The sequence below is a fragment of the Capricornis sumatraensis genome, chromosome 5 (genome assembly GCF_032405125.1).
Source record: "Capricornis sumatraensis isolate serow.1 chromosome 5, serow.2, whole genome shotgun sequence".
Classification (NCBI taxonomy): Eukaryota; Metazoa; Chordata; class Mammalia; order Artiodactyla; family Bovidae; genus Capricornis; species Capricornis sumatraensis.
In genome coordinates this window covers 123,290,034-123,314,605 of record NC_091073.1, presented here as the reverse complement: position 1 = coordinate 123,314,605, position 24,572 = coordinate 123,290,034, and the positions used below count along the sequence as shown (strand labels likewise).

Here is a 24,572-nt window from a genome sequence, read left to right as displayed (position 1 = left end):
GTGTGTGCTGACCGTGCCGTGTGTGTGTGCTGACCGTGGTGAGTGTGTGCTGACCATGCCATGTGTGTGTGTGCTGACCGTGGCGTGCGTGTGTGCTGACCGTGGCGTGCGTGTGTGCTGACTGTGCCGTGTGTGTGTGCTGACCGTGGTGTGTGTGTGTGTGTTGACCGTGGTGTGTGTGTGTGTGCTGACCGTGGTGTGCGTGTGTGTGCTGACCGTGCCATGTGTGTGTGTGCTGACCGTGGCGTGCGTGTGTGCTGACCGTGGTGTGTGTGTGTGTGCTGACTGTGCCGTGTGTGTGTGTTGACCGTGGCACTCGGGTGTTGGTGGGTGTGGGTTCCTCTGGAGGCGCGGCTCGGGGCCCCCCAGCCCAGGTGAACGTCTCTGACTTCTCGCCCTGAGAGGGCTGTTCTCTCTGCTTTCGACCCTGATCCAGAGATACAAACACATTTCCTGGACCGCAATTTAGCACATACGTGCTGCAAGGATAGCAGTGTGCTTCTGGAGAAAGCCAGAGAGAAACCCGAGGCCTGACTGTTCTGGGGAGTCCAGGACGTTGTGGGGAGGGCGCTGCTCAGGGCGGGCTGTGGGGACAGTGGCCGTGGTGTCCGTGGGGCGCTGCTCCCTGTCTGTCCAGGACCAGAGGCCGGTCCCGCCGTCCTCCAGCGTCTGGAAGAAGGTGGGCGCGTGTGCGAGCGCCCGGGGCCTCCTGAGTCTGGCGGGCCTGCTCCCCCTGCCCGGCCGCTGGCGCCCCTCGGCGGGCGGCGGAGCCCGTGTCCCGGGAGACCCCCGTGGGCTTCTCAGGCGATGCTGAGCTCTGCTGAAAGGTGGGCGCTGGGAGGAGAAACCTGCGAGAGCGCAGGGAAGTGTGAAAATGGATTCAACGGGGATTTAGACCCAGACGACAGGAGGGCGGGAGGGAATGCTAAAAGGCAGGTAATCAGAGACCGAGGTCCTCGTGAGTGAGCCAGGCGGTCCCGCGAAGCCCAGCGGCAGGCCCATGACCCGCCTCCCCTTGCAGGGTCTGCCTCCTGCTCCGCGGCTCCTGCTGGCCTGGCCCCGGGGGCTCCACAGAGGCCTGTGCCCACAGAGCCCACTGTCTGTCCTCCGGTCCTGTGGGGCCGGCCTGGCGTGGGCAGCTGTGAGCAGAGCCCCGCAGCGCCACCTGGTCCGCTCCTGAGTCCCTGCTGGCCCGACGGCACCTGTGGACCCGGGGAGCCCCCATGCCACGCGTGGTGATGTCCACCCGCCCATCAAAGGCGGCCAAGCCCAGCTCTTTTCTCAACACAGGCCTGGCATGACAGAGGGCAGAGCTCACAGAGGGGAAAGCGGAGGGCTGTCGGCTCCGACCGTTGGGGGCCACAGAAATGTGTGTTTACGAGGGGAGAACGCTTTGGAAAGGGCAGCTGCACAGCCCAACCCAGGGGAGCCAGGCAGGGCACAGCGATTTCCCAACATCAGAGGGGACTGTGCGGGGACACAGCGAGGAGGACGGCCCCCGCGAGCCCCCGACACAGGGCGGTGCGCTGACCCACCCGGGCAGGCTCAACATCCACACCGCTGTCTCCTGAGGCCCCTTTGGCGTGGAGTCTGTGTGCCTCGGTGCTGGGACCCTGTCCCCACCCCTGGCCAGCAGCTGCACGGCCTGTGTCTCTGGGTCCCTGCTGGCCTGCAGGTCACCCTGGGGGAGGGACGCTTCGGGGAGCCTCGGGAAGACCACCTGCCTCAAGCGAAGTAGGCCTCTCCCAGAAAGTCTTTTCCAGAATCCACTCCTCCCAGTGATGACGTCACAGTTTCTAAAGCGGCAGGGGCGGAAGAGAACTCTGTTTCAAAGCAGTTTACAGGGAGGACCGGTTCACACTGGGTTAGGCATGTGCCTGAGACGAGCAGCTCTGAGAGGGGCCCCTGGGAACCTGGGGTGGTCAGGGAGGGCTTCCCAGAGGAGGTGAGCAAGGGGGCTCAGACGGAGAGACAAGAGGCAGAGTGCCTGGGAAAGGAGGGGGCTGGAGTCTGGGCAGTGGACAGAGGCGTCTCCTTGGAGCTGATGCTTACACTGAGGAGAGAGAGGCCTTTGGAGGCGGCTGAGCCCAGATCCAAGAGCATCTTGGACAGACGGAGGTGGGAGTTCCAGGAGCCGGGAGGCGTGTCTGTGCTGCACGCGAGTCACTTCGGGAGACGTCACCAGAGGGATGCCCGTGACAGGGGAGAAGCTCCGTAACAGTGTTTCTCTTCTCCATCAACTGCTCTTAAATTTTATGGCTCAAAATATTTGAATCTCTGTTGGGGTTTTCTGTTTTGGAAATGAAAGTTGCTCAGTTGTATCTGACTCTTTGCAACCCCATGAATGGAATTCTCCAGGCCAGAATACTGGAGTGGATAGCCTTCCCCTTCTCCAGGGGATCTTCCCAACCCAGGGATCGAACCCAGGTCTCCTGCATTGCAGGCAGATTCTTTACCAGCTGAGCTACCAGGGAAGGCCAAGAATACTGGAGAGGGCAGCCTATCCCTTCTCCAGCGGATCTTCCCGACCCAGGAATCGAACCAGGGTCTCCTGCATTGCAGGCAGATTCTTTACCAACTGAGCTATGAGTGAAGCTCTCCAAAGCCTTCCTGCTTTGAAAGACTTGCTGATAATTAAGAATGGAATTGTGGTGGGTTATTTATTAGCAAGGGCAAGGTATTCATACAGGTGACTTCCGATTAGGAAGGCGACAGTCATGAAAAAGTATTGTTTTAAGGTTCTTTAGTGTAAAAAATAATGCAACCAGCAAAGTTAGGCATCTAGGTGTGTGTTTGCATGCGTCTGTGACTATTTGGAGAATGAAAAAAGGAAGACTCGCAAATGATTGTGTCAGCAAGGAAGGCCACAGGGTTTAAGACGCTCAGTTGCGTAAGGTGTGTGAGGATTGCGGACAGGAAGCACAGGTTCGTGATGTTTCATCGCACATGAGCTGGAAGACTCTGTGTGACAGACGCTGGGGTTTTAACACCACCCAGGGTGTTAGTGTCAGTAAGGGACTAGATGGATGTCCTCTAAAGTTAAAAGTTTGGGATTTGTTTCATACGTAAGCCTTTTATCATTTCCGTGTTTTGTAGACAGTGAAGCAGAAGAACAGCACGTGAAAGGAATGTTCTTTAGATCACGGCCCTCACAGTCCTGAGCACCGTGCTCTCTAAGTCGAGTCCACGGCGGTCTTGGGTGAGAGGAAAGCGTTGTCTGTGCAGCAGCCGTCAGCTGGGAGGGCGGTTCCAGCTGGTTTGCCTGCCCCCGGCCATCCCCACCCCGGCTTCCCCTTCCTCTTCCACATCCAAGGAGAAGGGAAGGACTGAGTTCAGCGACCGCTGAATCTGACATTGAAACGCGAAGGGGAAAACCAAGGGGAAAAAAGCCCCAGTTCTCCTGCTGTTTGCTTTCGAGCTTTCTTTTCTGCCCTCAGACCCTGTGTTTCCCAAAGGATGGCCATGAAGTGGCGCCTTTTAACTCTGATCCCCCGTCCTGTGGCCCCCCGCTTCTTGAGACAGATTCCTGGGGCGCGTCTTGGGTGCACAGACCTTACCTGCTGGCTCCAGCAACTGCGGCTCACGGCCTCGTGCCCTGGCCAGAGGTGCCGCACGTGTCTGGTTGCTCTCGGGTCCTCTCCCAGCCCCCTCCTGAGCCGCAGGACACCCCTTCTGGGGCTTTCCTCCAGGGCCTGCTCGGACCTGCTGTGGAAGCTGGGCACCTGTGCCTTCCTGGCGGTGACAACCTGAGATGTCCCTGCTGGCCTCAGAGGTCAGCGCCCTCGTCTCACAGCTGGGAGAACCAAGATCAAACAGACTGACGGTGACTTGCCCCCATCACCCTGCCCGTCAGCGTTGGGGGGCCACATCGCCTTTCACGGCAGCTTCGGCGGCGTGACTGGGCCCCCGAAGGGTGCTGGGCGTGTGTCTCTGAGGCGGAGGCAGCTGCCTGTGCCCGCCCACGCCCCCGCGGGCCTGCCCTCTGCCTTAATGAGGCTGCAGGCGGGAGGGGGAGCTGTGGAGCCCTTCTGTGCCCCGCCTGGATCCGTGCTGGCCTTGGGCCCTCCCTTGCGCTCCTCTGCCCTGGAACCTTTGTGCGGGCTGCGGCCCTCACTCTGAAAGCCCTCCCCCCGCTCTACCGCTCCAGCAGCGTCCCATCTGTCCCCCGGCCGGACCCCACACCCCCCGCCTGCCCAGCACGGCCCCTCCTGAGGGACCCCTCCAGGCCCCTTGGAACACCCTTCACTTCTGGAGGGGCTTTCGCCGCAGGCTGAGCCAGACCAGAGCTCGGCTTGTTCCTTCCCCGGCATGTCCTCTGAGAAGAAGGCGAGGGTCCGGGGAATGGACGCTCGGCCCCAGCAGGGATCTCTCAGGGCCCGGTAAAGCCTGGTCAGCACGTGGGTCTAAGGTATCGCTGTGAGAGGAGCTGGTCGGGGGCGTGTTTAGAACTCTCGTGAAGACATCACCCTTGGCCTCCAGCGTCCAGAGCAGCGCCCCACACACGGCCCCAGGTGCGTGTTGAGCTCCATGTGTGGATGGGCGTGACGACGGTGATGGCAGGCCTTGGGGATTCAGTATCTGCTGAGCAAGGAGAAGATTAGGATGGTGCAAAAGCTTTCGGCAGGAGATGGCTGCTCGTCCACGTCCACGTCAGGACCAGGGCTCCCTGAAGAGGTGCACAGTTCGTTCGCACTTGACGTGGCTGCTTTTTATTGTCTGAATATGAAATATGAGCCTGAAACGCCATGCACACAGATGGAGCCACTCCAGACTGCCTTTGCTCGCAGAGGCCGAGTTGAATGTGAGCTGTGAGGTGTTTCTGACGTTCAGGACCCTGTGAGCTGTCAGCTGCAGGAGTCCAGGGAGTTCGGGATTTGTGTTTACTGTTTTATTTGTCTTAACGATGGTGGCCCCGCTGGGGCCCTTCTAGCTGGACTGGAACCCTCCTGTGAGGGCTTCTGGGTCTTGCCGGGGTTGTGGGTCAGACACACTCTCTCCTGCATCTCCATGAATTCCAGCTTTCAGTCAAAGCATCAGAGATCGTTGCAGAAACCATGGTAACTGGGTTAGGAGAGAAGATGCTCATGGAGTTACGTGTTTCCTTCCTGTGTTTTCCTTGTCGCAGCTCTTCCCCGATTTCACCCTGATGGTGATCAGAGAGAGAGCATGTCCCAGAGCATGTCCCGGAGTATGTCCCAGGCCTGAAAGGACACTCAGGCTTGGGGTGGGACCTGGTAGATGGTGGGTGAGTCAGACACACCAGGGAGGAACAGAGTAGCGTGTCTTCTGGGCCCATCATTAGGCAGCAGGCCAGCTGTAATTTGGTGGTTTCATCCCCTGCACTAGAGAGCTATGGAAAATGAGACTGGACTCGAGCTGTCACCTGCGGCTCACCAGTGACGTCCCAGCCCCACCTGAGGACCCGAGTCCAGCTCCCAGGCAGCCCCGCCCCCCCGCAGCCTCTCGTGGGGGCGGCCCTTCCCCAGCGTCTCAGCCACTGCCCAGCGTAGGCGGCCTGGGCCCTAGGGGCTGCTGGCTGCAGGCAGTACCCACTGATAAGTGGGCATTGGGAGAGCCTCGCTGATCTGTGCTGGACACTGAGGGGGACAGAGAAGGGGAAAGTGACCGCTGCCCTCGGTCTGGCAGGCGAGGACCGTCCGCGTGGCGGTGACCAGACAGCAGGCAGGGGCCGCGCGTCTCTGACTGTGGGCTGCTCCAGACAGAGACGCGAGTGGGACGCCCTCCTCACCTCTGCCAGTGGAGATGTGTCCGTGTCTTTACCCCTCATTTAGAGAAAGCGTTTACAAAATGGGAGCCGTGACTCAGTGTTGCTCCGTAAACACTGCTGATCGGGGGCTGTCCTGGACAGTTGACTGACGCCACGGGAGCCGGCACTGAAGGCGGCTGCACTCTGGCCAGAGGAGCCCGGGTCTGCAGCCACAGCTGTTCTCAGGGCATTGGGGTGCTGGTGGGGCACAGGTTAAAGGTCAGAATGAGCACCGCCTTATGGAGACTCTCAGGCCAGCTCAGGATTCACTCTGGAGACGTGCTTCTCCCCTGCATGGCACGTGCATGGATGTGTGAGTGTGTGCATGTGTGTGCATTCATGTGTGTACACATAATGCATCCATGTGTACATGCACGTGTGTGTGCACGTATGTGTGTGCATTCATGTGTGTACACAATGCATCCGTGTGTGTGCACGTGTGTGCACAGTGTGTTCGTGTGTGTACACAGTGTGTATGCTGTGTGCGTGTGTGCACAGTGTGTGTGCTATGTGTGCATGCGTGTGCATTCATGTGTGTACACATAATGCATCCATGTGTACATGCACGTGTGTGCACGGTGTGTGTGCTGTGTGTGCATGTGTGTGCATTCATGTGTGTACACATAATGCATCGTGTGTGTGCACGTGTGTGTACAGTGTGTTTGTGTGTGCACGGTGTGTGTGCTGTGTGCATGCGTGAGCATTCATGTGTGTACACATAATGCATCCATGTGTGTGCACATGTGTGCACAGTGTGTTCATGTGTGCACACACATGCATTTGTGTGTGCATGTGTGTGCACAAGTGTGCACAGTGTGTGTGCTGTGTGCATGTGCGTGTGTGCATGTGTGTACACATGCATGCACGTGGTCTGTGCATGTGTGAGCATGCTGTTCCACCAAGGGAATGTAAACATGATCTGGGCATCACTGAGCAGCTGCTGGATGCAGTGAAGAGGGTCCAGGATGAGTGGTGGGGACCCCGTGACACACTCCAGAGCTGGAGAGACAGGCTGAGCACCAGCTCTCATCCAGAGAGCAGGAGGAGGCCTGAATTGGGGACCCCACCCACTGCACCTGCTGTGCCTCTAACCACCCCCCGCCAGGGTTCTCTGCTTCCTACCCAGAAACAGCCAGGGCACCCAATCCCTTACGAGGTCACCGGGGAGAGCCGTCCTGGTGTGCACGGAGCACACACCTGTGTCCACTTCCCAGGGCAACGCTGAGCAGATGAGCTGCTTTCAGTGGAGGGGTCCCGTGAAACCACACCCTCACCCAGCGTGACTCTCTGCTCACAGGCCTGGAGGCCGTTCCTCCCAGTCACACTTGTCATGCGTCACAGCTGCTGGGGGAGAGCCCGGCTCACCAGGCGAGGCTTCACTTTTCTTCCTGGGCTTCTTCTTAATGGGACATTCCTGGGCCCAGAGTGTCCAGGTCAGACATTTCGCTCGTCTATTCACTGTGAATGTAGAGGTTGCCGTGTGTCAGACATACCTCGTGTGGGGTTTTATTGAGAAAGTGAAGCCTGACCAGTCAACTACAAACCAGCAAACAGTGGGAAGAGCAGATGTGCCCGGGCCTCACCCTGAGCGCCTGCCCCAGGGCTCCCCTGCTGCCCGCGGGCCACGCTTGTGGTCACGCCACCTCCGAGCATGTTCGTGGCACCTTCCGTCATCGCGTCTCTGTGGCCTCCTGCACGCAACCCCCCGAACGCCACTCTGGGTCCCTTGTGCCCCTTGCCTCACCGTGTTGTGGGGGTCCGCAGTGCCTTCCGAGCTGGGCTGAGGCCTCCCAGGGCAGCCGCTCCTTTTCAGTGTTTTCATCCACCAGGAGAGTAATTGCCCCCCACGCCACCACACCGGGCACCTAATGAAACCCTTTCACTTTCTCTCGGCTTTGTGTGTCCCTCGCCAGCTTTGCCCTGCTACGCTAATTACGATCCCAAACAGCCCCACAAGCCTAGTGCCTTTGTGTGCGCACTCGGCGTCCGCTGCTTTGTTCCTGCTGCTCCGTGAAGGGTACAAAGAGGCTGTTCTCAAGCCCGGGGAGTCCCGTGTTTCCTCGGGCGCAGCCTGGGGATGGCAGCCTTTTCTCTCAGAGCAAGTGCCACTCGGTCCAGGTTCCCCATCGGATAAGATTCCACGTGTGAGGGTGGCCTTCTGCCGCCAGAGTCCTGTTCGGCTCACTTTGCAGGTTGTGCTACAGCGCAGGGATGCTGGACACCCTGCAGATGCATCCCAGGGCCGCGGCCGCAGGTGGGGGGGAAGCAGGTGGCTTCATAGACAACGATCCGCACGCCCTGTGCGCGCCTGGCGTCTGAGCCCACACCCCTGCACCCCCTCCTGCACCCCACACCCCCGCATGCCCGCACTCCCGCACGCCCACACCCTGAGGACCCCTGGAGTGGGAGGCTTCAGAGCTTCAGCGGACGCTACGCTGACTCTGTTCTCTGGACCTGCCCGCTTGGGTGGCTGGCGGGTCTGAATGGACTGAGGGGGCGCCCTGCACGGTGCCAGGAAGGGGGACCCGCGTTGGCTTGATGGGAAGTTCACGCCCCGTCTCACGTCTCTTGACCAACGAGGACACGTTCAGACGTAAAGTATCAGGACACGTGTCACGTGTTTGATGATTCTGTGATGGAGTACTGGATTTTAGGGGGACTGAAAATGCTGTTCTTTTCTCTTTAGACTTCTGAACGCTGGTTTCCCCAAGAAGGGAGGGGAGAGATCCTTCCCACTGCAGACAATGGTCGGTTGGCAAACTGGGTTCCGCGTGGCCCATGCCCTCCCCAGCAGGGGGACAGTGCACATGGAACCCCGCCTTCCAGTTGCAGTGTCCTGGGAGCAGGACCTAGCGGGGGGTCCTGACTGCTTCCACACACCCATGCACAGTCCAGGAAGCTGGTCGGCGAGCCCGTGTCTGGCAGAAGGGAGGCACGGGTGGCGGCTGCACACTCGCCTCACGCCCTAGCCCTGTGTTAGCTGCTTGCCCTTTTGCTGTTGGAATGCCCCCTGCGGCCTGCGCAGCCCTGCTAGCACCATCCCCACCTCCACAGGCCAGGGGGCTGACGTCCAGGCACAGGCGGCTTGTCCAAAGCCTTGCAGCTGCTGAGCGGCCAAGCTGGGACTCAGGCCCGGGGCTTCTGGGTGGGACTCGTTGCCTGGACACCCTCGACCCAAAATGTCTGGCATGGACAGGGTCTGCCTCCGGCCGATCTCTGTCCCCCGACTCCCTTAACCCAAGGACAGGGTCTGTCTCGAACCAAGCTCTGTCCCCCAACCCCCTTAACCCAAGGACAGGGTCTGTCCCGGACCAAGCTCTGTCCCCCAACCCCCTTAACCCAAGGACAGGGTCTGTCTCGGACCAAGCTCTGTCCCCCAACCCCCTTAACCCAAGGACAGGGTCTGTCTCCAGCCGATCTCTGTCTCCCGACCCCCTTGACCCAAGGACGGGGTCTGTCTTGGGCCGAGCTCTCTGCCCCGTTGATGCTGCTGATGCTGCTATGGGCTCGCCAGCCAAAGGGCCCCATCTCGGCGTGATTGCGTGCGCCGCCCCCCCGACAGGAGCTCGGGACACTGCCTCTGGCCTCTCCGTGACTGTCCCCAGACCTGAGAGAGTCCGGAAGCTGAAGACACACAGCCACGCAGAGAAATATCAGCTCCCCAGAGACTGGCGTCCTGGAAACCACAGTAGCGTGGTCCCAAACAGGCGGTTTCCTCTTCGCTGTCAGAAAAGCACTTCTTTTCCTTCGCATGCGCCGTCTTCTCTCCTGCCGAAGCGCAGGCACTGTGAGGAGAGACAGATCCGGCCAGACTCCTAGTGGGAGCGATCCCTGGGCCAGGGCTCCGGTCACAGCTGCAGAGAGCACTTGGTGGGAAGGGAGCCCCACGTCTGTGGGTGCAGCCCTGGGGCTCCAGCTCTGTGCTGGCGCCCACTCTGCAGGGATGGACAAGGGGCGCCCCAAGCCAAGAGCCATTTGAAGGGAACCCACAGACGGCTGGTCGACCCCGCGTGTAGGTCTGCGAGCAAAAGGCGCCTGTGGCTGAATCTGCCCGTCTTTCTCTTCGTAACAGATTGCTCTTGGTTGTTGACTCACGTGAATCGGGACCCGAGGATGGTAATTGCCTTTATCCACTCAAGGGCATCGTGCTCAATGCTCAGGATTGTTCTTCTGAGGGCAGCATGTCCTCGATCATGAGCAGAGTCCGTTTTTAATCAAAAGAGAGTGAGTCTGGATCTTAAACTCCTTAAAGATTTCTTGTCCAGTGGAGGGGCTGGAAGGTGCCATCCAGCCGAGCAAAGGCTATTTGCCAGACTCTCATCTGTGCTCGGGATGTGGCCACGTCTGCAAAGTTGAAGGGGACTGTGATTTCAGGGAGGCTGCGCTGTAGTCCGTGGGCCTCACTGTGGCTCAGTGGTGAAGAACACCAGCTCAGGAGATGCAAGTTCCGTGGGTCGGGAAGATCCCCTGGAGAAGAAAACGGAGCCCACTGCAGTATTCCTGCCTGGGAAATCCCATGGGCAGAGGAGCCTGGCGGGCTACAGTCCATGGGGTCACAAAGAGCTGGGCACGACCAAGTGACACACGCACACACGCACACACACGCACACGCATGCACACACGCACACACACACGTTCACACCTCGACAGGCTGTGTCCCACAGTTTTCATTCTGGGGTTCCGTGGCCTCACCTGGGGATCAGTGCTCGGTGTGGACTCTGCCCCGCCTGCTGGCTGCCAGGGTGACGAGTGAGGAAAAGTCCCGAGCGTGAGCGGGCTTGTCTCTGGGTTTCTTTCAGAGCTGGCTGTGGAGTTCGTTCAGCACGGCCAGTTTCCTTTCACTCAAGCGGGCTGTCTTCCCCGGACGATCCTAGCTCATAGCTCTGCACTCTAACCCCCGTCACAGACTGCAGTGTTTATCACTCAATGGTGCGCGTGTCCTGGACGATGCCGCATGGCCCTTCCTGGTCGTAAACGCAGGCAGTGAACTCAGGGAAGGGCGTTGGCCTGGTCGCAGCTCCGTGCGATGGGAACTCACGTTGTGAATGGCACGTTACATTTAAAATGAATGGTTAAGCCCAGCTGGTGCGCTCTGCTGTTGCCTCAGGGGTCAGCGGGTTCATGCCTTCACTGTCACCGTGTGGACTGTGGATGCCTTTTTAGGGAGATGTGGTCCTTTTAAATGAAGAATGAGGCTCCGTCTGCAGGGTCCCCATCTGGTTGAGGGGTGGGCAGCCTGGTGAACCCACCACACACCACACTACACTAGGCAGCCTTGCTGCAAGACCCGCAGAACACAGACTGGGCTCTTCCTACAAAACCATACACCTGGGTGATGAAAATCCACCGTTAGCCCCCTGGCCAGACCGTTACTAAGGCAGGTAGGAATGTTCTAAAAGGTTCATTTTTCCTTAGAAATTTTTAATTTTCAAGCAATAGCTCAGAGCGTGGACAAACATAGAATCTCTGACATTTACTTACAAGCTAAGAGCAACATACAGGACAGACTTAAAAGGCTGCACGGTGACCCTCGGGGTTTCCGCATCTTTCTGTGACCGTCTGCCTCTCTGGGTTCACCCAGAGCGTGCTGCGACCGTGTGGGGGGTGACGTGGCCGCAGTGACCGTGAGGGACTCTGCCTGGTACCGGGTGGAAGGAGCCAGGACCGAAGGTGCACTTGAGCCCTTTCCTCAGACACTGGGGCCCGCATGTTCCCTCCAGGGGGGTGTGGTCATCATCAGACTGGGGCAGGTCAGACTGAACCACTTTGGGGTGAGCCCTGTTTTTGCTGTGGACAGACTGGCCTGGCTCTCTTCGGTTAGGTCAGGAGCCGCTGCGGGGGTGGGACTTGCCTGCTTACAGGCCTGGCGTGTGCGCGGTGTGGCGCTCAGCTCTGTCATCCTGCAGCAAGCACAGACGAGCCCCACAGCTTCTGACGGTGCCACGGCCTGCTAATCCGAGCCGGACGCAACTCATCGCCATGTCTCGGCTCCAGAGCGCAAGGCTGGAACCCCAGCCTCGAGGCCTGCAGCAGGCAGACCCCCGGGGGAGCCGAGCTGCAGGTTGGGGGGACCGGGGAGCTCGGCCCTGACCCTCACTGCCCACTTCTTGCTTCCGGACCCAGGTCCCTCAATGGGGGCCCAGCATTGCTCCCCAAGGGGTGACACGGCGGTCCTGGCCCCCTGCCCCCTCCCCCACCTGCGGCCCCCCTCCTGGGGGGTTCTTCCAGCCACATGGGCCTCCTGCCCTCTTGCCCTCACTGCCCACCTCCTGGCCTTCACATCCGCCTTCGTCCGCCCATAGGGCTCCCGACAGACAGACCCCTCGAGGTCCCTTGTCACCGCTCAGCTCCATCGGCCTGCCAGCCAGAACGTGGGGCCTGGCTGCACCCCCGCCAGGGCCCCCGGTGTCCAGTGTCAGGTGAGCGGCTTGCTGAGAAAGTTCCTAACAATGCTGATGGCTACCCGGGAGCTCAGGCCTGTTCGCGAACGCTCCACCTGAGCCTGGTCCCCATGCGGGCCTCTGGAGAGCTTTGCCCGTGTCCCCATTTCAGAGGAGGAGGTGGGGGCGCAGAGAGGCTCACCGGTTTGCTCAAAGTCACACAGCTGGCGACTGCTGCCCCCAGGACTCGGCGTCAGCATCGCAACTCTGGATGTGAGTGGATGGACACTTCCCAGAGCCAGGAGAGAATCAGCGTGGGGGATGCCGCTGTTCCCATCGCAGCCTCTGGAGCAGCAGGTGCTCTGGGCTCCAGGGGGCCTGTGCTCAGCCAGAGCGGCCTGGCGTGCTGTCTGGAGGGGCGGCTTTGCGGAGGCAGGGCTGCCTAGTGTCTGCTCGGGGCCCTCGGAACTCGCCTCCGCTGGTGACTTGCGGGAGCTGGGGCGAGGCGGCTACTGGGCCCCGGGCATATCACCTCCCCGCTGACTCATCCACTGGCGCCAAGCTGGGCCCTCCCAGGCCCCCAGGAGCAGTGGCTCCAGCCCCCAGATGTCTCATCTCTGCCTGACCCTCCCCTTGCTCCACCACCTCTCAGGTCGTCCCGCCTCATCATCTATCATGTAGAAGCTGGACTGTGGTCAGTTTGAGGTCAAGCGTCCTCCCTTAGCGGCTGCACCCACTTTTGTCTGCAGGTGAAAGAGGCCTCACCCCACGTGGGCGCCCCCGGCAGTGGGCCTGAGCGGCCCGGAGCCCCGCTCTGGGCAGGCGAGGGGCCTCCTCTGCAGCCTGGGGGCCCTGTGGTCAGTGTTGGTGCTCTTGGATGGAGGAGTGACAGCTTTTCTTGGATTGTTGCCCCAGCTTTTATTTAAAACACAGAGACCCACAAGGAGAGTCCACTCTCAGTAGCAGCCTGGCGAGTGCTGGGCCTGAGTCGCAGGGCCAGTCCCGGGGGGCCGCAGGCACCTGTGTGGGCTTGGCCGGCTCTCCAGGTCGGTCGTAATCACCAGTGACCCGTGAGGAGGCCGCGGGGTGATGTGGGGCACCCCCACCTCTGAAAGTCCTGCTTCCAGAGAAGTGTCTGGCTCGCCAGGCCACCAAGAGCGGATCTGGTTTAGACAGCATTCCTGTCCCCACTGCACCAACTCCCACTCCTGCGCTGACAGTGAGCGGCCCTCCAACCCCGCTCTGACAGTGACAGGGACGGTGACGGGGTCTGTGATGGACCTCGTGGCGGGGCCTCGCTGGCGTTCCGCACACTGGAACCCTTGAGTCTTCTGCGCTCTCCGGTTCCTTCCATCTCAGGATGCAAGCACTCGGGCCGGGGCCCTGAATGCCTCGCCCGAGGTCACACAGGGAGTCTGGCCCAGGCAGGGGCCCTGCCAGGGCGCGCCCTCTCCATGGGGACCGAGGAGGGATGGAATCGGGAGTGGCCATCGCCCTTCATCCCGGCGCCTCCGGGGCAGACAGCAGCTGCCCTGATGTTCTGCTGTTGGGGGGTGAACCGCCAGCTTCTCGGATCCTCTTCCCCGGAGGAGCCATTCTTGGAGGGCATGTTCTGTTCTTCAGGTGAACAACATGAAACCTCACGAGTTACTGCAGAAAGTTCCTGGCGTGCTTTTCTCGAAGTCAGGGAACATCCGCTGTGCCTAAGCGGGAAGCGGTGGGGCGTGGCTTGGCCCCTGGAGTCGTGCGGCTTCCTGGTGGCTCGGGGGTAAAGAGCCCACCTGCAGGGCATGAGACGCAGCAGGTGCGGGTTCGATCCCTGAGTCGGGGAGATGCCCTGGAGGAGGGCGCGGCAACCCACTCCAGTATTCGAGCTTGGAGACTCCCGCGGACAGAGGAGCCCTGGCCAGCGGTCCCTGGGTGGCCTGTGGACACGGCTGAGCACGTCCGCCGTGCCTGGGCTCCTCGTGGCTTCTAAGGTTCCGTGAAGCCGAGGGGGAGTCTCAAGCAGACTGGCTGTCTGGGAGCCACGGGTAACTCCCGAGCCCTGGGGTAGAGCGGCAGGCCCCCCTCAGCACCGCCCTTCCTTCCCTTTGGTCTCTTCCGCCGGCTTCTGCAGTGCCCGCACCGCCCCCCGCAGATGCTCTGACGGGGCTGGGGGCTCTCGGCCAGCCGGGCCCCCTCACAGCACGCCTGAGCCATCCTCTGACCCAGAGAAGGGTTAGCACAGCGTCCCGGGGGAGAGCGAGCCCTCAACGGCCTCAGGACGAGCTTTCATCCCAGAGACGGGCGGCCGGGCGAGAGGACACGGAGCGGAGACCTCCTTGCCCGCAGGACCTTGAGGCCGGGACAGCAGCCTGGTGTGCAGGGTGCGGCCCCCGAGGGCGCCAGGGAAGAGGAGGCCCCTCAGGTCTCCACACCGCCTCTTTGCCCCAAGCAGTCTTCAGCTCGTGGGCCCAGATTCTCTTGTAGACTTTCTCTACACGTCCTTTTGCTGGACAGCTCTGCTGACAGTGCTCACTGGGCAGGGCTGGGAGGCCCCGCAGCGTGACTGATGGGATCCCCCAAAGGCACTTCTGTGGGTCAGAAGCGGGGGAGCGTCCAGCTGGGTCTCCTGGGGGCCGGGTGACCAGCGAGCCCTGAGTCTGGCGGCTGCGGGCATGGCCGGGCCTCCCCCTCCAGACTGGTCACACACCCCTGTGCTGGGGCCCTGAGGCCCCACGGTGACCCAGCCGAGCTCCGTCGGGCCCGGGGAACCCGTCCGGCAGGCCCGTCCCCGTCCACCCTGCGCGTTCCCCGTGTGCGCTTCTGCTGAGTCTCTCCTGTGTGGCCTCACCACTGCAAGCGAGGCTTTGGGAACAAGAAGAACCAAAGAGAGGGTTTTTTCCTAACGCTGTGACGAAGGTGCAAGTGTCTGTATTTCATTCTAACCCCTGCCCCCGCCAGAGCCCACATTCTGAGGAGCGAGGAGGCGCCTGGAGTCTGTCCACACAGCACACGGGGCGGCCCCGCCTGAGCCTGTGCTCATCTGTGTGTGTGTCTGTGTCTGTGTGTGTGTGTCTATGTGCCTGTGTGTGTCTATGTGTGTGTCTGTGTGTCTGTGTGTGTCTGTGTGTCTGTGTGTGTCTGTGTCTATCTCTGTGTGTCTGTGTCTGTGTGTCTATCTGTGTGTGTGCCTATGTGTGTGTCTTTGTGTGTGTCCCTGTGTGTGTCTGTGTGTCTCTGTGTGTGTCTCTGTGTGTCTGTGTGTGTCTGTGTGTCTCTGTGTGTGTCTCTATGTGTCTGTGTGTCTCTCTGTGTGTCTCTGTGTGTGTGTCTCTATGTGTCTGTGTGTGTGTGTCTGTGTGTGTCTGTGTGTGTGTCTCTATGTGTCTGTGTGTGTGTCTGTGTGTGTGTGTCTCTCTATGTGTCTGTGTGTGTGTCTGTGTGTCTGTGTGTGTCTCTCTATGTGTCTGTGTGTGTGTCTGTGTGTCTCTCTATGTGTCTGTGTGTGTCTCTGTGTGTGTCTCTGTGTGTGTCTGTGTGTGTCTCTGTGTGTGTGTCTGTGTGTCTGTGTGTGTCTCTGTGTGTCTCTGTGTGTGTCTGTGTGTGTCTCTGTGTGTGTCTGTGTGTCTCTGTGTGTGTCTGTGTGTGTGTCTCTGTCTCTGTGTGTGTCTCTGTGTGTGTGTCTCTGTGTGTCTGTGTGTGTGTCTGTGTGTGTGTCTCTGTGTGTGTCTGTGTGTGTCTGTCTCTGTGTGTGTCTGTGTGTGTGTGTGTCTGTGTGTCTCTATGTGTCTGTGTGTGTCTCTGTGTCTGTCTCTCTGTGTCTCTCTCTGTGTCTGTGTGTGTCTCTGTGTGTGTCTCTGTGTGTGTCCGTGTGTGTGTCCGTGTGTGTGCGTGTGTCTGTGTCTGTGTGCCTGTCTCTCTCTAGCACGTGCACCCTTGTGCGTGTCTGTGCATACCTGTAGGGTGTGCATGGTCTCGGGTGAACCCTGTCCCCGCCGCCCCGGCACTCAGGTGGGAGGCTCTGACCACCCGCTGTCTTGCAGGAGCTGTGCCGTCAGCGCATGGCGGTGCGCACGACCGAGCGCCCCGAGGCCACGCACACGTCCCGCGTCAGCAGTGTGTCCTCCCAGTTCAGCGACGGGCCCATGCCCAGCCCCTCCGCGCGGAGCAGCACCTCGTCCTGGTCAGAGGAGCCCGTGCAGCCCAACATGGACATCTCCACTGGCCACATGGTCCTGGTAAGGCCCTGGGCCCTGCCACGTAGAGTGGCCGCGAGAGGCTGGGGGGCTGTCCCTCACTGCCCGGCCGCAGCGTGCCCACCAGGGGAGCGGCTGGGAGGGACGGGGTGGGGCGACTGCCCAGCCTGCACCCCACCCACTGGGGGAGGGGCTGGGAGGGACGGGGTGGGGTGACTGCCCAGCCTGCACCCCGCCCACCAGGGGAGGGGCTGGGAGAGGTGAGGTTGTTGGGGGAGGGTCCCCGATTGCCCAGCCAGCACCCTGCCCACTGGGGGAGCGGCTGGGAGAGGTGGGGTTGCTGGGGGAGGGTCCCCAACTGCCCAGCACACTGGCGAGGTGGTGAGGGGAGGGCACCCTGACATCCAGCCTCCCCCCGAGGCCTCCCCAAGGGAGGGCTGTCCCCACTCTACACAGGACACTGGCCCCAGTGAGCAGCTGTGGGGTTTGCCCTGGGAATGCACACAGGTGAGCGCCAACTGAATGCACGCAGTTGAGTGCTGACTGTGTGCCAGGCTTTCTGAGCAGCAGCGTCTCAGTGAATAAATGTCCCCCCACCCCCTGCTGCTTCTCGTGGGAAGGGTGAGCTGCCCGCCCAGCACAGAAGCCTCCCCACAGGAAGCCCCCCGCCCGTCCTGGAGCATGTGGTCCTTGATGCATAGTCACCGTCCAGGTTTTATAAGAGGCGCTCATTCACAGCTCAGCCGCTCGCACCGTGTGGACAGGTCCTGACAGCCGTGGCCCCCGCCTCCGGTCTCTCCCTGGTCAGTGCCATCTCGCTGGCCACAGCCCGGGCTGCTGGGGGCAGGCTGAGATGACCCTGGGCAGGGCCTGGGCTGCTGGGGGCAGGCTGCAGATGACCCTGGGCAGGGCCCGGGCTGCTGGGGGCAGGCTGCAGATGACCCTGGGCAGGGCCCGGGCTGCTGCCCTCAGAGCAGCTGGGACCCCACGGTCACGGAGGAGTGTCCACCATGCTTGGCACCCGGAGACCCGCCGTGGGGCGGGGCCTCCACACTGCCCTTGTGTTGAGCGCTTGCTCTTCGTGGGGACTTTCCTAGGTGTTTATCTGCTAACAGCACGTACCCTGGGGTGCACCCACAGGAAGCCAGTGTCTTGGTCCCCCCGGCACAGAGACCAGCACAGACGGGCGGCTTAGCAGACAGTCGAGTCCCTCAGTCTGGAGGCGGGGGCTGAGACAAGGCCGGCAGACATGGGGTTCAGTGGGAGCGCGCGTCCTGGCTCTCAGATGGCAGCCTCTTGGCATGTCCTCTGTGGGGAGGGGCAGGGAGCTCTGGGGTCTCGTGAGGGCCCTGATCCCGGCGCAAAGGCCCCACCTCTGACCTCGTCACCTTGGGGGCCAGAATTCCAGGGAATGTGGAGGACACAGACGTTCGCCCCAGAGCAGCTGGGAGACCATGTGTTGGCTAAAGAGCTTCGGTAGGCAGCTGGAGGTGAGGCCTGGGGTTGCCCACAGTCACCTCGGTGGGCAGAGGCCTCACTCCCGGATGTGTGAGTCCCAGGGCAGGAGATATAGGTGCCTCACGGACTGATGGATGCAGCTGAGACCACAGGACAGGAGGAAGCCGAAGTCCGGGAGCTCAACTCTGCTCCCGCCCCTGCAGGCGGAGGGCCCGGGGCTCAGGCCGCACGACGCTCCCAGTGCTCCGCGTGGACGTGGGGGCGTCCTGAGTCCCGGGTCTGCAGTTTCCTGGGGAGGCAGCTCACCCTTGGGCCTCAGACGTGCTGCCCTGCTGCGCCCACAGCGAGCATCCCAGGAAGAGCCTCTCCTGCGGGTTGTGGCTCAGGCGCTCAGTCGTCTCTGACTGCGAGCCCGCGGACTGCAGCCCCCAGGCTTCCCTGTCCAGGGGATCCCCCAGGCAAGGACACTGGAGTGGGTTGCCATTCACTTCTCCAGGGGATTTTCCCCACCCAGGGGTCCAACCCAGGTCACCTGCATTGCAGGCGTATTCTTAACAGACCAAGCCACCATCTGTGGATAAATAACTGTGGTTATATTACTTTAGAGCTGATTTTTTAGAGAACATGCCCCTTTTAGAAAAGGAAATTCATCCGAAAGTTCAGTTTTCTCATGGAAGTCAGTCCTGGGCCAGCATGTCGGCGAGGGGTGTTTGTCTGGCAAGTTCCCTCTGGGGGCGCGTGTTGAGAGTCTTTGTCCTGCTGTGATGTCTCCGTATTTCCAGACCTTCAAGTTCCAACTTGATGTATCTCACCTCCAAACGGGAGGTGAGAGTATTGTTTTCCATAGAAAATTGTGTCTCCCGGTTCCCTGTGTGACAGCAGGTGTGAGAGGGAGCCTGGTGGTAGTCTCTGGGTGAGTCCCTACCTCACAGAGCTGACCCACCATCCCCCGGCCGCCCGCAGCCCCACTAACGTGCGGCGAGCCCCGGCAACAGCAGCAACCCCCGTCCACCACCATCCAGCACAGACACCTGCATGCCCTGGGCTGGCCCGTGGACTCAAGGCTCCCTCTCATTAACCGACTTCGTCTGAATGGGGGTCACCAGCTGCTCTTCCCGACTCGGAGTGGGGAGCGAACCCCATGGAGAGAGGCCAGTGGGGCCACGAGGACGCCACTGCACACGGCCCGGGCCGCTGCCCCCTGACCCGGGCCTCTGCCCCCTGACCCGGGCACAGAGGGGCCTCTCATCCCTCCATGGTCGTTGTCCCCCGCACAGGGCACCGAGACGTGGAGACGGGCAGAAGCGAGTCCCTGTGGCCCTTTTATGCCGTCTCACCCACGACGGCAGGTGGCACGGCTCGTCTCTTAGGCTCGGGAACCGCGGCCCTTTCTCATGGGGCCACCTCCCCGGGCCGGGCGGTCTTGTCAGTGGTGCGTGGATGCTGGCCTCACGTCCGCATGGGCTGTGGAGCACCTGAACCTCAGGACCTGACCCCTCGACCTGCTGACCCGTGAAGGCCACCGGGACATGCGCGTCAGGACCGCTCCCGGCACAGCCAGCCAGCGCCCGGGGCCACTCGCTGATGCTGCGGGGGCCACGAGGGCAGCTGTGCCAAAGTCCAGGCAGACCCCAGGAGCCAACCGGGAACCCGCTGGGAGGCACGCTCGCCCCAGGGTAGAGGACAGAGTGTGCCCCGCGGCAGAGCCCGGAGCCTCTGAAGGACCGGAGCAGACCGCTGCTGAGCCAGGCCGCTGTAGCCGGAGGGCGGTGGGGACTGATCTGGTGGGAGCCCTCAGCCCTGAGCGCCCTCGCCCCGCACCCCGGCCACCCCATCCACGCAGCATACGGTCGGGGTCTGCTCCGAGGCCCCACGCTGGGAGTGCCATACAGGGCTCTCGACACACCAGTCCTCCTGGGGGTGAGAGGAGCCGTCAGCCCTCCCCCCAGGGGAGGCAGGCGGCCCCACGAGGCCTTCGCAGGAGACGTGCACGCAGTCACAGGCTGCGGTGCCGACGACGGAGCCACTGACCACAGCCCACCCAACCAGGGCGGTCTCCAAGACGGAGGAGGCCAAGCCAGCTCAACGGCAGGGATGGCCTTCCCACTGCACTGGGGGTCCCGGGCGGAAGGACAAGACCGAGAAGTGGGCCAGGGAGGCAGGTGCTGGTGCAGGCCCAGAGGCGGTGAGGTCTCGGGCTGGCCATCAGGAGCCCGCTGCCCCCAGAGCCACCTCCCCCGACGGGGTCCAGCACAGCCTCGGGGCTGCCAAGCCCGGGGCTAGACCTGGAGATCGATGGACGTCTTGCTGGCACCAAGGGCACCAGGCCCCCACAACTGGCAGAAGCTGGGAAGCATGGCCATATCCTGGCCCCGAGTCCCTGATGAACCCTCTGACCTTTGCTTTCTCATCCTCAACACAGGCTCAGTGGTAGCATCCTTGCGAGTTCCCCATGAGGGTTAAACCAGGGAGGTTAAACCAGGAGGTTTAACCCAGGGAGATGCTGGGCCTGTGGACCTGCAGCTGTGACGAGTAAACTGGGAAGGATTAGGGCCAAAATCTGAATAATTTAAGCGGAGGAGACAAGGGCCTGCTCCGCAGGGAGACATCCGGTATGCAGGACACTGCAGCCCTGGGTGCAAGTGGCGGTGCTTGGGGGGGTTGCGAGCCCAGGAAGGGGGCCTGGAGGCTGGGCCTGACTACGCAGCACGCAGGCCTGGGGCGAGGTGGGGGCCCCAGCGTCACCACGAGGGGAGCTAGGGAGGAAACGCCCTCGGCGGTGAACCGGGCTGGCTTCTGAAGACGCGTTTCCAAGGCAACGTGACCAGGTCTGATGCAGCTCAAGACAGTGCTCTGGAGACGGAGGCATCGGGCCGGGGACTGCATGGAGCTGCGGTCAGCATCGTCGTTTACACTCGTGACGGGCATGGCTTCTTCAGACCCCCATCCACCCTTTGGAAAGCTAAAGGGCCACCTTTGAACTTACCCTTTCAAAAGGCCTGTTTCTAGACCACGCTCATCTTCAGAGGCTGACTTGTCAGCATGCGGCTTTGGGGTGGTGCTGAGAGCAGGTGGGGGTCCCTAGGGCCTGGAGTTGGAGGACCTCATGTGCGGGGCTGTGTAGACGGAGTGGCCGTGTCTTCAAGTTGAAGGTCTGAGCCTGGACTGGATCTCTGCAACCCCTTCACTCCTGGAAAATACAGGCGTGAGCACCCTGAGCGTGAGATGCAGCACTGTCCCGAGAAGCCATGACGCAGGACGTGGGTTCAGCCCATTTCACAGATGAAGACGGTAAAACTGAGGGTGGTAAAGTGAGCCCTGGAAACTGGGAAGTCAGCACACTGCAGACTGTGACCGAAGCCGCCTCTCAAAGGGAGGACACTTAACGGACGGAGCTGGGGTGTTTGGTGACGGGCTACACGGGCGGAGGACGTGCTGTGTCCACGGAGAGGGCGGCCACTCGGCCCTCACAGCCAGCCGCAGCGGGGCTCCCCGGAGCCGCCTGCTTTGCACCCTGACTGCTGGGCCTGAGAGTGCTGGCATGGTCTCCTCCCCCTCAGGCTCCTCAGCTCAGGTTAATACTTCTGTGCCCCCAACGGCAGAAGTCAGAGGCCCAAGCTGGAAGCCGAGTCTCTTCCCCAAGGCCCGGTCTGTCGGAGGAGGCGGTGGGCAGCCCCAGCTTCCTGGTCTTTAAATTCGGCGCCTGTGTTCCTACCCCTGGAGGCGTGAGTGTCCAGCTGCTGTGGGTCATGGGCCCTCACGTGGCCTGTCTTAGCCCGGCGGTCGGCACCCTAGATAGGGTAGCTCAGATGACAGAATCTAACTGTCTCTAGTCCTGGCGTCTGGAAGCCCGAGGTCGGGGTGTGGGAAGGTTTACCGGGGCCTCTCTCTGCCACGTGGCCGCAGTCCTCCCCTGCGTCCTCACACGGCCGACCCTCTGCATGCGTGTCCTCATCTTATAAGGACCCCATCAGAGTGGACCACAGCCCCACCCACCACTTGATCACCTCTTTCGAGGCTCCACCTCCAGGCAAACTCACACCCGAGGTCTTGGGAGCCTGACTTACCCTGTGGGTTTGGGGGACACAGCACGTGATGGGGCCTGAGGCCTGAACCGTGCACGTTTGCTGCTCATGTGAAGGCAGGGAAAGGCCGGACTCCTTTCTGCCGCAGCCCTCCACCACGCACTGTGCTGGAGGTGATGGGCTTACACTGCCGGGAGGCGGCCGGCTCCCCAGGCTCCGGGGGCGTTTGCTCTGCAGCCCCCACCTGCAGCGAGTGGGCTGGAGGGGCAGCTGGTGGACAGAGGCTGTCTCCTCCCCCTCTGGGTGCAGCGACCCCACCCCCCTGGTGCAGTGACCCCAGGGTGCAGTGATCCCACCCCTCCCCGTCTGGGCACGGTGACCACACCCCTCCCCCTCTGGGTGTAGTGACCCCACCCCTCCCCCTCGGGGTTCAGTGACCCCCCACCTCTCTCCACTCTGGGTGCAGCGACCCCCCAATCCTCCCCAGGTACAGTGACCCCCACCCCTCCCCCTCTGGGCACGGTGACCACACCCCTCCCCCTCTGGGTGTAGTGACCCCACCCCTCCCCCTCGGGGTACAGTGACCCCCCCACCTCTCTCCACTCTGGGTGCAGTGACCCCCCAATCCTCCCCAGGTACAGTGACCCCCACCCCTCCCCCTCTGGGCACGGTGACCCTCCCCCTCCCCCTCTGGGCACAGTGACCCCCGCCCCACCCCGGGAGAAGGCGTGTCTCCAGGAGGGTCCTCAGGAAAGGAGGGTGTTAGCACAGGAAGCAACAGCACGTGGCAGGAACCACGCGGGCCGTCAGCTTCTCACCAGGAGCTGGGGCGGGGACCACTGCTCAGCGGGGAATAGAAGGTGCGGGGAGGCGGGGCAACACTCAGACACTCGGGCCTGGGCCCCGGGCTTCTGCAGAGCCAACCCGGGGCCTCGGCTAACCGTGCCGCCCACTCGGCTGGCCCTCCACACGGGGCTGCTCTGGCGCTTCGAGGTCAATGCCTTTTTTCCTGGCCACACCTCAAAGCATGTGGAACCTTAGTTCCCCAAGCAGAAAGTGACGCTGCGCCCCTGCGCTGGAAGCACGGCATCTTAACCACTGGGCCACCAGGGAGGCTCCGGTGGCGTCGGTGGCTCCTTGCTGCTTGGTCCTGAGGGACTGCCGTCTCCCCTGCCCAGCCCTGGGGGCGCAGAACCATCGTTACATTTTTGGTGTAACTTGACTTTGTTTGTCTGTGATTATTAAACCACTGATTTATCGTTTAAAGTGCTAGGATGATGCCGGAACGACGTCCTTGCTTGTCATGCCTTCTTGTTGAGAGTGAGCTGTGCAAGATAGCGTGGGATTCAGCACTCAGTCAGGGTTGGCCGAATTAGATTGAACGCTCAAACACAATCTGTAAGCTTGTGAGTTAACGTTTCCGAGGGGAAAAAATGGAAACTGGCGTCCAGATAGCACTTGGGAAGTGTCCATTCACACGCACAGACACGAAACGCACCCCGTGTGCCTGACCGCCTCCCTCAGCGAAACCTGAGTGTCACCCAGAAAAGAGGCCACATTCTTCCAGCCCAAAGGGCTCTTCTGGGGTCTGGCAGATTTAGAAACACTTGGGAAGCGGAGTGACCGCAGCGTGAGTCCAGGCCCAGGGCGGAACTGTGTGTAAAATCAGTAGTATATAACGTGGTGTTGTTCTTGTTGAGCCTCCAAGTCGTGTCTGACTCTTTGCGACCCCATGGACTACAGCACACCAGGCTTCCTGTCCTTCACTATCTCCTGGAGCTTGCTCAGACTCATGTCCATCGAGTTGGTGACGCCATCCAACCATCTCATCCTCTGTCGTCCCCTTCTCCTCCTGCCTTCAATCTTTCTCAGCATCAGGGTCTTTTCCAATGAGTCAGCTCTTCGCATCAGGTGGCCAAAGTATTGGAGTTTCAGCTTCAGCATCAGTCCTTCCAATGAATACTCAGGACTGATCTCCTTTAGGATGGACTGATTGGATCTCCTTGCAGTCCAAGGGACTCTCAAGAGTCCTTTAACACCACAGTTCAAAAGCATCGATTCTTCTGTGTTCAGCTTTCTTTATAGTCCAACTCTCACATCCATATGTGACTGCTGGGAAAACCACAGCTTTGACTGTGCAGACTTTTGTGGGGAAAGTGGTGTCTCTGCCTCTTAATATGCTGTCTAGGCTTGTCGTAGCTTTCTTGTATAACATGTAGCTTCTGAAATCGCACCTCACTGGTAGTTCGTCCGTGAACCACTTTTGCTCATCCTCCGTCCCTGCCACGTGGCGCAGCTGCAGGGCACAGCACGCGCTCCTGAGTCCGAGTGAAGCAGTCAGTCAGTGTACTGTCCCAGAAGGCTTCAGTCTGTTTGCAGTGAGCAGGAGGGTGCGGCTGGAGAAGGGTGGATGCAGCCGAGTGCCGGGCACGGTCCTTTGCTGGGAGACCTGCTGTCCTGGGAGGCCTGGGCAGGGAGGGGCCGCTGGTCCGGGTGGGCAGGAGATGGCAGGAAAGGTCACAGCCCCTCCGGGAACCCTGATCCTGCTCCCAGGGTGAGAGTGCTCGGGAGAAGCGGGGCAATCACACAGCCTTGAACGGCTGTGACCCTGCCCAGCGTGAGGGGCTGCTCTCCGTCCGCATGTGGCCCCTGCGGCTCCCTGAGCAGGGAGGGTCCAGCTCCCCCTTTGCTCAGTTGAGCGCGTCTGCCGGAGGTGAGGGAGTGACCCGCAAGCGGGACCCCAGGGGTCACGACCTCTGTC

The 24,572-nt window shown here is 61.2% G+C and overlaps 1 protein-coding gene across 1 annotated transcript in view; it reads left to right on the top strand.

Moving 5' to 3' along the window:
- Nucleotides 1-24,572, top strand: part of PTPRN2 (protein tyrosine phosphatase receptor type N2) — a 472,364-nt gene that overhangs the window by 368,078 nt on the left and 79,714 nt on the right. The window contains exon 13 of the mRNA XM_068972473.1: nucleotides 16,176-16,370. Within this exon, the coding sequence (XP_068828574.1) occupies nucleotides 16,176-16,370 (195 nt within the window). The remainder of the gene's footprint in view (nucleotides 1-16,175; nucleotides 16,371-24,572) is intronic.